Source organism: Mobula hypostoma, chromosome 21, assembly GCF_963921235.1.
Source record: "Mobula hypostoma chromosome 21, sMobHyp1.1, whole genome shotgun sequence".
In the NCBI taxonomy this organism is placed as follows: domain Eukaryota; kingdom Metazoa; phylum Chordata; class Chondrichthyes; order Myliobatiformes; family Myliobatidae; genus Mobula; species Mobula hypostoma.
The window spans coordinates 15,420,539-15,434,507 of record NC_086117.1 but is presented as its reverse complement, the minus strand read 5'-3'; the positions used below and the strand labels follow the sequence as shown (position 1 = coordinate 15,434,507).

At 41.9% G+C, this 13,969-nt stretch overlaps 1 protein-coding gene across 4 annotated transcripts in view; it reads right to left on the bottom strand.

Annotated features, from left to right (window-relative positions):
- Window positions 1-13,969, bottom strand: part of setx (senataxin) — a 115,710-nt gene that overhangs the window by 78,499 nt on the left and 23,242 nt on the right. For 3 of the 4 annotated variants that reach the window (XM_063073485.1, XM_063073484.1, XM_063073486.1), the window contains one exon: window positions 3,273-3,453. In XM_063073485.1, the coding sequence (XP_062929555.1) occupies window positions 3,273-3,452 (180 nt within the window). In that variant the 5' untranslated portion in view covers window position 3,453. Of the gene's footprint in view, window positions 1-710; window positions 950-3,272; window positions 3,454-13,969 lie in introns of those variants that run through there. The other variant, XM_063073487.1, reaches the window with a different exon arrangement.

Here is a 13,969-nt window from a genome sequence, read left to right as displayed (position 1 = left end):
CTTGAGCCATTACCGGGTAATTTACAATAGCTAAGAGCCTTCCAGTACAACTCTGGGACATGAAAAGTAAGTTATGTGCACAGAAGATCCTCAGAGTCACAGAGAGAAAATGCAAATGTCCCAAGAGGAAGGAACCAATTACAGGTTTGAACTAGGATTCTTGGAGCTCCAAGGCAGGTGTTCTAACTAGTGCAATGATAAACCGCCCTTAGTGGAGGGAGGAATGGAATTAATATCTATGGAAAGAGTTTGGCTTTGTTCAGAAGGGAACTTTTGTTTATCCAGTACTAGATACTAGAAAGACAGTATGAAAACTTTGGGAAAAAATGGTGAGGTTCTAGCAGGCATTCAAAGTTCATTTATTATCAAAGTATACAACTCTAAAATTTTTCTTCTCTGGGTAGCCATGAAACCCGGAAAGAAAGGCAGCACGATCAGCAATCTCTCCCTGCACAAAAAAAAGGAACAAAATGCAACAGGCACATAGACTCCCAAATCTCCCCTCCCCATACAAAAATCAGGAAAGGTTGGGTGAAAAACACAGAATATAAAAAACTATAATACTGGGTGGGGAAGTCTATAGTCCAAGTCCACATCCAAAATGCAGAAAACCTGGTTAACATTCTCCAGGCATGGTGGCAGGCTCTCCCCTCTCCGGTAGCATAGCAGAGCAATCGTCAGTGATCAAAAGACAGGCAGCCGGCACTCACCCTCTGCACTCGTCTTGGTGCTTCAATCTCCTTGGTTGCTTTAACTGGCGCACAATGGAAGCTTTAATGGTCGAAATTGAGTCAAACATCAGCTTGCTCCCCATCCCGCAGCCTGCCTGCCACAAGGTTTGTGCACGCTGCCTGTCTCCTGGAATCCTCTTGGAGACTGCAGAGCGCTGAAGCACCCAAACGATCTCCAAACTTCCACATTCGCCTTGATGTTTCAATCTCTGTCATTGCTTTAATCAGCGAACAATGGAAGCTTTAATTGGCAAAATGGAATTGAACAACAGCTCATGCACCATCCCGCAGCCTGCCTGCACTCACCACCTCTGTGGGACCTTGGGGTTCAAATCCATACATCCCTCAAGGTCGCTGCACAGGTTGATAGGATAGTTAAGAAGGCCTATGGGATGCTAGGCTTCATTAATAGGGGGATTGAGTTCAAGAGTAGAGAGGTCATGTTGCAACTCTACAAATCTCTGGTGAGACTGCACTTAAGAGTATTGTGTTCAGTTCTGGTCACCTCATTATAGGAAGGATGTGGAAGCTATGGAGAGAGTGCGGAGGAGATTTACCAGGATGTGGCCTAGATTGGAAAACAAGTCTTATGAGGCAAGGTTAGCAGAGTTGGGACTTTTCTCTTTGGAGCGTAGAAGGATGAGAGGGGACTTGATAGAGGTCTACAAGATTATGAGAGGCATAGATAGAGTGGTTAGCCAGTACCTGTTTCCCAGGGCACAAACAGCAAACACCAGAGGGCATATGTACAAAGTAAAGGGAGGGAAGTTTAAGTGAGACATCAGGGGTAAGTTTTTTTTAAACACAGAGGGCTGTGGGTGCCTGGAATAGCTTGCCAGGGATGGTGGTGGAGGCTAAAACATTAGGGGTATTTAACAGCCTCTTGGACAGGTACATGGATGAAAGAAAAATAGAGGGTTATGCAGTAGTGTGGGTTTAGTACTTTTTTTTTAAGGAATATACGGGTCGGCACAACATCAAGGGCCGAAGGGCCTATACTGTGTCTAGCATCTCCCAGAAGCCTCAGACCACAGAGTACTGGAACACCCAAACGATCTCCAAACAGCAAATCACAGGCACCAATAGTTCCAGAATCACATCCAAGATGAAAAACAAATGTAAAAGACAAAGAAGTGAAATACATGGCTTCATGATCTATCCAGAAGATGTCGACCAAAGGGTCGACATTAGCTTGGTAAATGTCATTAGAATTCAAGTGGAATCAGATTTAACTGGTGTCTCTGAGGAGCAGCATTGTAAATAAAAATACAATGATACTATCTTGGTGATTATCCATAAGCAATGGAATGGAAACAGAAGTTAGTTATTTAGCGATACAGCACGGAATAGGGTCTTTTGAGTCACTCCACCACAGCAACCCAATAGCCCAATTACGGAACAACTTACAATGACCAACTAACCAACCTGGCACATTTTTGGACTGTGGAAGGAAACTGGAGCACCCAGGGAAAACCCACATATTCCACGGGGAGGATGTACAGACACCCGTTACAGGATGTCGCTGGAATTGAACTCTGAGACATCCTGAGCTGTATCAGCGTCACACTAACCACTATGCTACAGTGGTGTCCATGGTATTTGAAAGTAATTTGCTGGTTACTATTAAACACAATTAAGGACGTAACCAGGCAAGCACAATCTCATCCAATTTGCCAATAGTGGAATCATAAATGAGGAGGATGAGGTACTTAACCAAAGTGACAAGTCTAGAACGAGGAGGAAGAGAGTTTACTGAAGTTAGTCAAATTATATACCATCTACAATCTCATTAGGAGTAGTTTGCACCTTTGTTATCGGAAGTAAGTTTGAAAGAATTTAAGGAGGTCGTTTGGAGTGGAGGAAAGAAGTCAAGATTATCTTTTCATCCAAGATGGTATGGAATATGTGCAGCTCTTTACATTATGTACATGTTCATTTCAAAATGTGATACTCATAGTAAGAGCTGCAGGAAATATCCAAAATATCAGAGCTCAGCCTTCTGCCATCAACCACATCAGTGAGCCAGTCAGTGATCCAGCTTTTATTTTAAAAAGTTTATTCTGCCAAAACTTCTACTTCAGTAGGTACAAAAAATAAGACCAGACTTTTTGTCTCAAGCATTATAGCAAACTGCTAAAATAACACTTTACACTTCCTTTGTACATTATTAGCAGTCTAGAGATCCAAATCAAAAAATTAACTGCATCCAGCTTATTCCCCTTTCCCTTGCCCCATACCTACCCTCACCACAATTATAATTGGAAAGTGCATACTGTTTAGGTTTTCTGCAGATACCCCCGAACCCCATGGTCCATGAAATTTAGCCTGTAACAGCTAAGTCAAACAGACCAAATCACCTTTGCAAGCTCTGCATTTTAGGCAAGAGAAAGCACAAACCTATGAATATAATTTTGTCAGGTCATGTTTTAAAAAAGGCTTTAAATTTGCATTTGGTTCTATTATTTGCATTTGTCTGTTTAATAGCACAGATTTCAAAGAGCTCCTCAAATCACATGACTTTAAATAAACTTTTTCCATTACCTTGTGCGCTGCCGGAAGTTCATCACGGGCTCTGTGATACTCCACCACACATTCTAGGCAGTAACAAAGATCTTCATTGGCAGCTTTTAGCTCCTCTGATGAGAGCACCTCAGAACTGTAACAGCGTAGAAATTCGGCTGTTGACTCGTGTTGAGGCGTGCACCAACGACAAGTGTTCATCCTGCCAATTTCAAAGTAATAATCATAATTAAACCATAGAGCAGTAAGCAATGTGTGACAGCTAGAATTCACAAAGGACAGTGAAATAAGAATATACACAAAACGCTGCTGTAGGAACCTTGTAAAAATAATTTTAAGTAAGCAATTACGAAACTGAATGTGTCAGCTGCAATGGAGATGTGCATCACTTAATTAATTCAGTACATTACATGTCTCAGTAACAGGTGTGCTCTTAATCATGCTTATCATATATAATTCTTCCGGTAACAATTCCTGTATGCTAAAATCCCAAGGGCTATATAGAAAATAAACAACATACCTTTTAGAAATACTAGTAGACTGCAGTTCATTCAAAGTGCCTGGGGCACAATTAAGAATAGCTAAAAATCACTTCCTGACGGTCAGAACCTTGAAACTGGTCTTAAACAAAATGAATATTTGTCCAACTTTTCACACGGTTTAAAAACTAAAGTCATTGTTATTTATTAGATAATATATTAACTGTTTTTATGAAGTAAGTTTTAATTGACAAGCATAAAACTGCAGATACTTGACATTTGAATGAAAACAAAAAAAAATGCAGAAAATACACAATAGCTCAGAAAGAATCTGTGGAGAGGGAAATGATTGTAACACTACAGGTAGATAGATGCTCTTGAATTAGACCCAACATAAACTGGTAAGGATAGCTTATCTGAAATTCTTAATCACTATTTGAGTCTTTGGTTTCTTCACTATGTCACTAATTAACTATGTCACTCTCATTAAGATGGAGAGTGACATAGTTAATTTGGAAACAAAGGATGAACTACAACAATTGTTCATCCCAGTTTGGCAAAAGAATAAACCAGGGAAGGTAGTGCACCCGTGGCTGACAAGGAAAATTAGGGATAGTATCAATTACAAAGAAGAAACATACAAATTAGCCAGAAAAAGCGGCACACCTGAGGACTGGGAGAAATTCAGAGTCCAGCAGAGGAGGACAAAGGGCTTAATTAGGAAAGGGAAAAAAGATTATGAGAGAAAGCTGGCAGGGAACATAAAAACTGACTGTAAAAGCTTTTATAGATATGTCAAAAGAAAAAGATCGGTTAAGACAAATGTAGGTCCCTTACAGTCAGAAACAGGTGAATTGATCATGGGGAACAAGGACATGGCAGACCAATTGAATAATTACTTTGGTTCTGTCTTCACTAAGGAGGACATAAATAATCTTCCGGAAATAGTAGGGGACCGAAGGTCTAGTGAGATGGAGGAACTGGGGGAACATGTTAGTAGGGAAGTGGTGTTAGGTAAATTGAAGGGATTAAAGGCAGATAAATCCCCAGGACCAGATGGTCTGCATCCCAGAGTGCTTAAGGAAGTAGCCCAAGAAATAGTGGATGCATTAGTGATAGTTTTTCAAAACTCTTTAGATTCTGGACTAGTTCCTGAGGATTGGAGGGTGGCTAATGTAACCCTGCTTTTTAAAAAAAGGAGGGAGAGAGAAACCGGGGAATTATAGACCGGTAAGCCTGACATCAGTGTGGGGAAAATGCTAGAATCAGTTATCAAAGATGTGATAACAGCACATTTGGAAAGCGGTGAAATTATCAGACGAAGTCAGCATGGATTTGTGAAAGGAAAATCATGTCTGACGAATCTCATAGAATTTTTTGAGGATGTAACTAGTAGAGTGGATAGGGGAGAACCAGTGGTTGTGGTATATTTGAATTTTCAAAAGGCTTTTGACAAGATCCCACACAGGAGATTAGTGTGCAAACTTAAAGCACACAGTATTGGGGGTATGGTATTAATGTGGATAGAAAATTGGTTGGCAGACAGGAAGCAAAGAGTGGGAATAATCAGGACCTTTTCAGAATGGCAGGCAGTGACTAGTGGTGTACCGCAAGGCTCAGTGCTGGGACCCCAGTTGTTTACAATATATATTAATGACTTAGACGAGGGAATTAAATGCAGCATCTCCAAGTTTGCGGATGACACGAAGCTGGGTGGCAGTGTTAGCTGTGAGGAGGATGCTAAGAGGATGCAGGGTGACTTGGATAGGTTAGGTGAGTGGGCAAATTCATGGAAGATGCAATTTAATGTGGATAGATGTGAGGTTATCCACTTTGGTGGCAAGAACAGGAAAACAGATTATTATCTGAATGGTGGCCGATTAGGAGAAGGGGAGGTGCAATGAGACCTGGGTGTCATTGTACACCAGTCATTGAAAGTGGGCATGCAGGTACAGCAGGCGGTGAAAAAGGCGAATGGTATGCTGGCATTCATAGCAAGAGGATTCGAGTACAGGAGCAGGGAGGTACTACTGCAGTTGTACAAGGCCTTGGTGAGACCACACCTGGAGTATTGTGTGCAGTTTTGGTCCCCTGAGGAAAGACATTCTTGCCATAGAGGGAGTACAAGGAAGGTTCACCAGATTGATTCTTGGGATGGCAGGACTTTCATATGAAAAAAGACTGGATCAACTAGGCTTATACTCACTGGAATTTAGAAGATTGAGGAGGGATCTTATTGAACCGTATAAAATTCTAAAGGGATTGGATAGGCTAGATGCAGGAAGATTGTTTCCAATGTTGTGGAAGTAGAGAACGAGGGGTCACAGTTTAAGGATAAAGGGGAAGCCTTTTAGGACCGAGATGAGGAAAAACTTCTTCACAGAGAGTGGTGAATCTGTGGAATTCTCTGCCACAGTAAACAGTTGAGGCCAGTTCATTGCCTATATTTAAGAGGGAGTTAGATATGGCCCTTGTGGCTAAAGGGATCGGGGTTATGGAGAGAAGGCAGGTACAGGGTTCTGAGTTGGATGATCAGCCATGATCATACTGAATGGCGGTGCAGGCTTGAAGGGCTGAATGGCCTACTCCTGTGCCTATTTTCTATGTTTCAGTATCCAGATGATCACACTGAGAACCAAATTGAAAGCTGTGCAGGTGAATAACTATATCAGCCAGATGGCACATTTAGATCCTGCATGGTAAAAAGGAATAAGGAGGCAGATGTTGCAATTTTTGTGGTTTGTTGAAAACCAAACCACTAGAAATGTCACAGGGTAAGTACACCACAGGTGTACTGTGGAGAGCATTCTGACTGGTTATGTCTTTGTTTGGTATGGAGGTGCAAATGCACAGGATCAGAAAAAACTGCAGAGGGTTGTAAACTCAGCCTTCCCACCATCAAGGACATTTTCCGAAGCTGGGTGACTCAAGAAGGTGACATCCATTATAAAGACCCATACTATCCAGGATATCCCTCTTCTCATTACTATCATCAATGAGGTGGTACAGCAACCTAAAGACCTACATTCAACATTTTAGGAACAGCTTCTTCCCACCCACCATTATATTTCCAAACGGTCCATGAACTTATGAACACTACCTCACTATTTTGCTCATTTTTAAAATATATTTTTTGTGTAATTTATAGTAATTTTTATGTTTTGCACTGTACTAATGCTGCAAAACAACACATTTCACAAGATACATCAGCAATAATAAACCTGGCTCTGATTTTGGAATGGTCCTCTAAGAAGGGAAGCCTGCTGGTGAAAATGGAAGACTGAACAACTGCAATGAAGGATCTATTCACATAAAGCTTAGGGAGGGCAACTTGTGCCTAATCATAAGTAAATCTATTATCAAAGTATATATATGAAACTATATACAACCCTGAGATTCATTTTCTTGCAGGCATTCTCAATAAAACCATAACAGAATCAATGAAAGAACGCATTAACTGGGCATTTAACCAGTGTGCGAAAGACAAAAGACTGTGCAAATACAAGAAAGAAAAATAATAGTAAAAAACAAGCAATAAATAAACATCAAGAACATAAGATGAAGAGTCCTTGAAAGTTGGTTCATAGTTTGTGGGCCAGTGAAATTGAGTGAAAGTTATCTGTTTTGGTTCAAGAGCATGATTGTTGAGGGGTAATAACTGTTCCTGAACCTCTTGGTGTGATTTCTGAGGCTGCCGTACCTTATTCCTGATGGCACCAGAGAAAAAAGAGCATATCCACAGTGGTGGGGGGTACCTGATGATGGATGCTACTTTCCTGCGACAGCATTTCGTGTAGATGTGATCAATGGTGGGGAGGACTTTACCAATGATGGACTGGGGTATATCCACTACTTTTTGTAGGATTTTCCATTCAAGAACATAGTTTTCTCCATACCAGGCTGTTATGCAGCCAGTCAATATACTCTCCACCACACATCTGTGAAGTTCGCCAAAGTTTTAGGTGTCATGCTGAATCTTCACAAACTGCTAAGGAAGTAGTGGTGCTGCAATGGTTTCTTCATAATTGCACTTATGTGCTGGGCTCAGGACAAGTCATCCAAAATAACATCACTATGGAAGTTGAAGTTGCTGACCCTGTCCAGCTCTGATCCTCCAATGAGGACTGACTCATGGACCTCTGGTTTCTTTCTCCTGAAGTGAATAATCAGCTCCATGGTCTTGCTGACACTGAGTAAGAGGCTGTTGTTATGGCACCACTCAGCCAGATTTTCAATCACCCTGCTATATTCTGATTCTTCACCACTTTTGATTCTGCTCTTACCAGTGCTGTTGTCAGCAAACTTGAATATGGCATTGAAGCTGTGCTTAGACACACAGTGATAAGTGTAAAGCAAGTAGAGCAGGAGGCTAAGCACACAGCCTTGCGGCACACTCGTGCTGTTGGAAATCGTGGAGGAGATGTTGTTGCCAGTCTAAATTGAATGCAAGTGAGGAAATTGAAGATCCAATTGCACAAGGTGGTATTGTGGTCAAGGGCTTGGAGCTTGTTGATTAGTTTCGAGGGGATGGTAGTATTGAATGCTGAGCTACAGTCAGTAAGAGCATCCTGATGTATGCATCTTTGCTGTCCAAATATTCCAGGGTTGAGTGGAGCCAATTAGATGGTGTCTACCGTGGACCTGTTGCTCCAGCAGGCAAATTGGAGCGAATCAAAGTTCGTTCTCAGGTAGGAGTTTAATGGCATCTTGTTGAAAGTGCTACAAATTATGGAGGATGCTCTGTTGAAAATTGAGGCCGATGGAATGAAAGGTGAGGACGAATGAAAACTGATCCTTGTTCCAGAAGGAAGGAGAGAGACGCCAGAGTAAAAGAACAGAAAATGATCCAGATGTGGCTGACAGCACTATCAAGAAGGGACGCCTCAGTTAGTGCCAGGGATATTCTGTACCATTCCCTTGTCAACCATTTCCAAGCTTGAACTCCTAACTCTCCAAGCTGAAGGTCAAAGTTCAGAGCTCAGTGATTCCATAGGTAGCAAGCCTGAAAAGTCGAACACCAAAGTCAGTAATGCAGAGGTAGAAGGTGAGTATGGGCCAGAGACTGGAGGTTGGAAACCCTGCAAGTCTACCAGTCCAGAACAAGATTTGAGGTTGGAAGCCGGAGGCCCTTGGGTTTGAAAGAGTCTGAGACCAAGGACTGCAGGCCGAGAGATGCTCTGTCCTGGGGTTGGAGGTTACGAAAAGAACCTGCCTTCTCAAAACAAATAGAATAGAACCAGAGAAACTGTATTAATGGATTAAGGTCCTTACAGGAAGCATAGTAGGAGAAAGCAGAGCTATCCACATAGTTTTAAATATTTCTTTCCTTGTTCACTCAAATTCATTACTTGCTGTTAATTCCATTCTTTAAGCAATTGTTCATCATGCACATTTCCATCTAGTCAACTTACTAGAGGGCTTGCTTTACATGCAGAATCACATACACTAGTTCACTTTAAATAGGAGAGGACACCTAATTTTAAATGTGCAGAAAACAAAATACTACAGAAGCTGCAAATCTGAAATAACATCACATAAAGGTGAAAATTTGCAGCAACCCTGGCAGCACCCAAGGAGAAGTCCATAATCCAGAATTTACAGTTATTAACTTCAGAAAAGACAGTGCTTGTGTTCAAATGTTCAATCTTGATCCTTGCTTTTTTCAAAATAGTCAAATGGTGTTGGATTCCTTTTGACCTGAACTGCAAACTGCTAGGGTATTGATAGGGTAGGGTCTTCCTAGAGATGCTGCCTGGCCTGCTGCGTTCACCAGCAACTTTGATGTGTGTTGCTTGAATTTCCAGCCTCTGCAGAATTCCTCGTGTTAGGGTATTGATCTTGTTTTAAAGTTACAATTCAGGTGTTCAAAATAAAGTCTAAAAATAATGGTTAATATTAAAAGCAAACAACAGGAATTCTGCAGATGCTGGAAATTCAAGCAACATACATCAAAGTTGCTGGTGAACGCAGCAGGCCAAGCAGCATCTATAGGAAGAGGCGCAGTCGACGTTTCAGGCCGAGACCCTTCGTCAGGACTAACTGAAGGAAGAGTGAGTAAGGGATTTGAAAGCTGGAGGGGGAGGGGGAGATGCAAAATGATAGGAGAAGACAGGAGGGGGAGGGATAGAGCCGAGAGCTGGACAGGTGATAGGCAAAAGGGGATACGAGAGGATCATGGGACAGGAGGTCCGGGAAGAAAGACAAGGGGGGGGGTGACCCAGAGGACGGGCAAGAGGTATATTCAGAGGGACAGAGGGAGAAAAAGGAGGGTGAGAGAAAGAATGTGTGCATAAAAATGAGTAACAGATGGGGTACGAGGGGGAGGTGGGGCCTAGCGGAAGTTAGAGAAGTCAATGTTCATGCCATCAGGTTGGAGGCTACCCAGACGGAATTTAAGGTGTTGTTCCTCCAACCTGAGTGTGGCTTCATCTTTACAGTAGAGGAGGCCGTGGATAGACATGTCAGAATGGGAATGGGATGTGGAATTAAAATGTGTGGCCACTGGTAGATCCTGCTTTCTCTGGCGGACAGAGAGTAGATGTTCAGCAAAGCGGTCTCCCAGTCTGCGTCGGGTCTCACCAATATATAAAAGGCCACATCGGGAGCACCGGACGCAGTATATCACCCCAGTCGACTCACAGGTGAAGTGATGCCTCACCTGGAAGGACTGTTTGGGGCCCTGAATGGTGGTAAGGGAGGAAGTGTAAGGGCATGTGTAGCACTTGTTCCGCTTACACGGATAAGTGCCAGGAGGGAGATCAGTGGGGAGGGATGGGGGGGACGAATGGACAAGGGAGTTGTGTAGGGAGCGATCCCTGCGGAATGCAGAGAAAGGGGGGGAGGGAAAGATGTGCTTAGTGGTGGGATCCCGTTGGAGGTGGCGGAAGTTACGGAGAATAATATGTTGGACCCGGAGGCTGGTGGGGTGGTAGGTGAGGACCAGGGGAACCCTATTCCTAGTGGGGTGGTGGGAGGATGGAGTGAGAGCAGATGTACGTGAAATGGGGGAGATGCGTTTAAGAGCAGAGTTGATAGTGGAGGAAGGGAAGCCCCTTTCTTTAAAAAATGAAGACATCTCCCTCGTCCTAGAATGAAAAGCCTCATCCTGAGAGCAGATGCGGCGGAGACGGAGGAATTGCAAGAAGGGGATGGCGTTTTTTGCAAGAGACAGGGTGAGAAGAGGAATAGTCCAGATAGCTGTGAGAGTCAGTAGGCTTATAGTAGACATCAGTGGATAAGCTGTCTCCAGAGACAGAGACAGAAAGATCTAGAAAGGGGAGGGAGGTGTCGGAAATGAACCAGGTAAACTTGAGGGCAGGGTGAAAGTTGGAGGCAAAGTTAATAAAGTCAACGAGTTCTGCATGCGTGCAGGAAGCAGTGCCAATGCAGTCGTCGATGTAGCGAAGGAAAAGTGGGGGACAGATACCAGAATAGGCACGGAACATAGATTGTTCCACAAACCCAACAAAAAGGCAGGCATAGCTAGGACCCATATGGGTGCCCATAGCTACACCTTTAGTTTGGAGGAAATGGGAGGAGCAAAAGGAGAAATTATTAAGAGTAAGGACTAATTCCGCTAGACGGAGCAGAGTGGTGGTAGAAGGGAACTGATTAGGTCTGGAATCCAAAAAGAAGCGTAGAGCTTTGAGACCTTCCTGATGGGGGATGGAAGTATATAAGGACTGGACATCCATGGTGAAAATAAAGTGGTGGGGGCCAGGGAACTTAAAATCATCGAAAAGTTTAAGAGCGTGAGAAGTGTCACGAACATAGGTCGGAAGGGATTGAACAAGGGGTGATAAAACAGTGTCGAGGTATGCAGAAACGAGTTCGGTGGGGCAGGAGCAAGCTGAGACAATAGGTCGGCCAGGACAGGCAGGTTTGTGGATCTTGGGTAGGAGGTAGAAACGGGAAGTGCGGGGTGTGGGAACTATAAGGTTGGTAGCAGTGGATGGGAGATCCCCTGAGCGGATAAAGTCGGTGACAGTGTGGGAGACAATGGCCTGGTGCTCCTTAGTGGGGTCACGATCGAGGGGTAAATAAGAGGAGGTATCCGCGAGTTGTCGCTGTGCCTCGGCAAGGTAGAGGTCAGTACGCCAGACTACAACAGCACCCCCCTTATCAGCGGGTTTAATAATAAGGTTAGGATTAGTGCGGAGGGAGTGGAGAGCAGAGCGTTCCGAGGGAGTGAGGTTGGAATGGGGACAAATGCGGTGAAGTCGAGACGGTTGATGTTCCGTCGGCAGTTATATTAATATTAAAAGCCCTTTTTTAAAAAATAAAGGAATTCTGAATAACTTGGCAACAATCTCATGGAATCTTCTTATTCATCTGCATAAAGGGAAGTACAAAAAAATTTGTTATACTTCAAAAATCAATTTTAATTTAAAGAGTAGAAAGTTTAACAATTTAAAAATTAGTGCCTCCGGTTTCTCTCTGACGTAAGTGTGAGATTTAGAATTCACAGTAAGCCAGTTTTAAGTAGGTCATGTTTATTATGTCTGTTGGTGGATTATGCATTTTTGTTTGCTGTTAGGTTAGAGAAAATGATAGATTGGATGCCAGATTTCAAGATAACTATTTCTCAAGATAACAAGCTATAACCTTTAAAATGCCCCTATGTGTAGAAGTTTGTAAATTTATTAAGCACTACACCGTAACGCCCACCAGAACATACAGGTTATCCTCCAATGTCTCCAACTACAAGAAAACTTGTACTAAACCTACCTAACATCAGAAAATTGTCTATCTCAAAATTATGAAATACAGTGAAGAAACCTAACAGATTTTTCATCAATTCTTTGTAGAACTGATTACAGGTTGATTCATTCTGGAAAAAAACAAGAACTCCTTGATAGTTAAAAGGAACTAATAGAGAATTTAATTACTCAAGGGAAACCACAAGCATCAGATTGTGGAGTTTGGGGCTGAGCATTTAGGGCTGGTAATTTAAAATCCATTCAGTACCTTGAATTGTGAGTGCTTATTGTGACTGAAATAAACCATTTCTCTGTTGTTACTTTGTCCACAAATTTACAGGTACCAGTAATATGTTGCTCTGGAAATATTGTTAAAATTGGAGCTTTATTGTACATCTTGCAATAGGACAGTAATACTTAGATCTTGTTAGGCTTTAGTCAATACATCATTGAAAAACACAGGATCCTCCAACCTGACATTTCCTCTAACCTAACAGCAAGCAAAAATACATAGACCACCATCAGACATAAACATGACCTACTTAATACTGGCTTACTGTGAATTCTAAATCTCACACTTACATCATAAGTGTCTCACTGCACATCTGCACAGGAAGCTTCCTCTCGACAGCACAAATTATAAAAATGAGACAAAAGTCAGGTTGCATGAGGCAGCCAATTAACACAAATTAAGCAACATAATTACTGACAATTAGCACTACATCTACCAAAGCTAGTTAATTTAGTCATCTCTTTACAGTTTTAACAGCAATGTTAACTTAAGGTAAATATCAAACAGAAGTAAACAGAAACAAGAAAAATGTGTCAAACTGAAGTGATATTTAGAACTTTTAACAATAAAAAGGTATAGAAAAAGTTTTAGAGCTCCCAATGTGATTTTAGTTTAGCAACATCAATCAAATTTACCAGATACACTTGCTAATTTCTTTTTTGGACATCATGATTGTGCATAGACATATAGTATGTTTTTCACCTTGCTGCATAATGAAACATTCCTTGCACCCTGACAGAGACCAAGGGTGTGCCTTAAAAATGCAATGACTATATTTAAATATACATCCAAATCTAAGTGAAAATTAATCAGACTGAGTTCAAACAATCACAAAGTAAGAAAATCTCAGTTCAGTGAGGTAAACACATATCAGCTATATATGTGGAGAAATGTGTATTAATGGAGCTCCTAATAGAAAAACATTTTTACTTCACTGCTGCTGTTAATAGTCATTTGCAAAATTGGGATGATCTAAAAGCAGCTAGTTTAGATAATTTGAGAATTAGGGTTGTACAAAGTTTTGGCATTCCATAATGGGTCTATTTTCTTGCACTTTTTTTTTCTTTTTAATCCAAGAACTTGACATTCACAAGATGAGAGAATTATTTTCCTCTTGTCTCTCAATCTGCCAAGAATGTAAGTGAACATCTGCCAGGTGCCATTTAATACAGAAATGTGGAGTATTGTATGTAAACTGGGTAAACAAGCACCTACGAACCACGAAGAATTTTACAACTTCAAATGGGT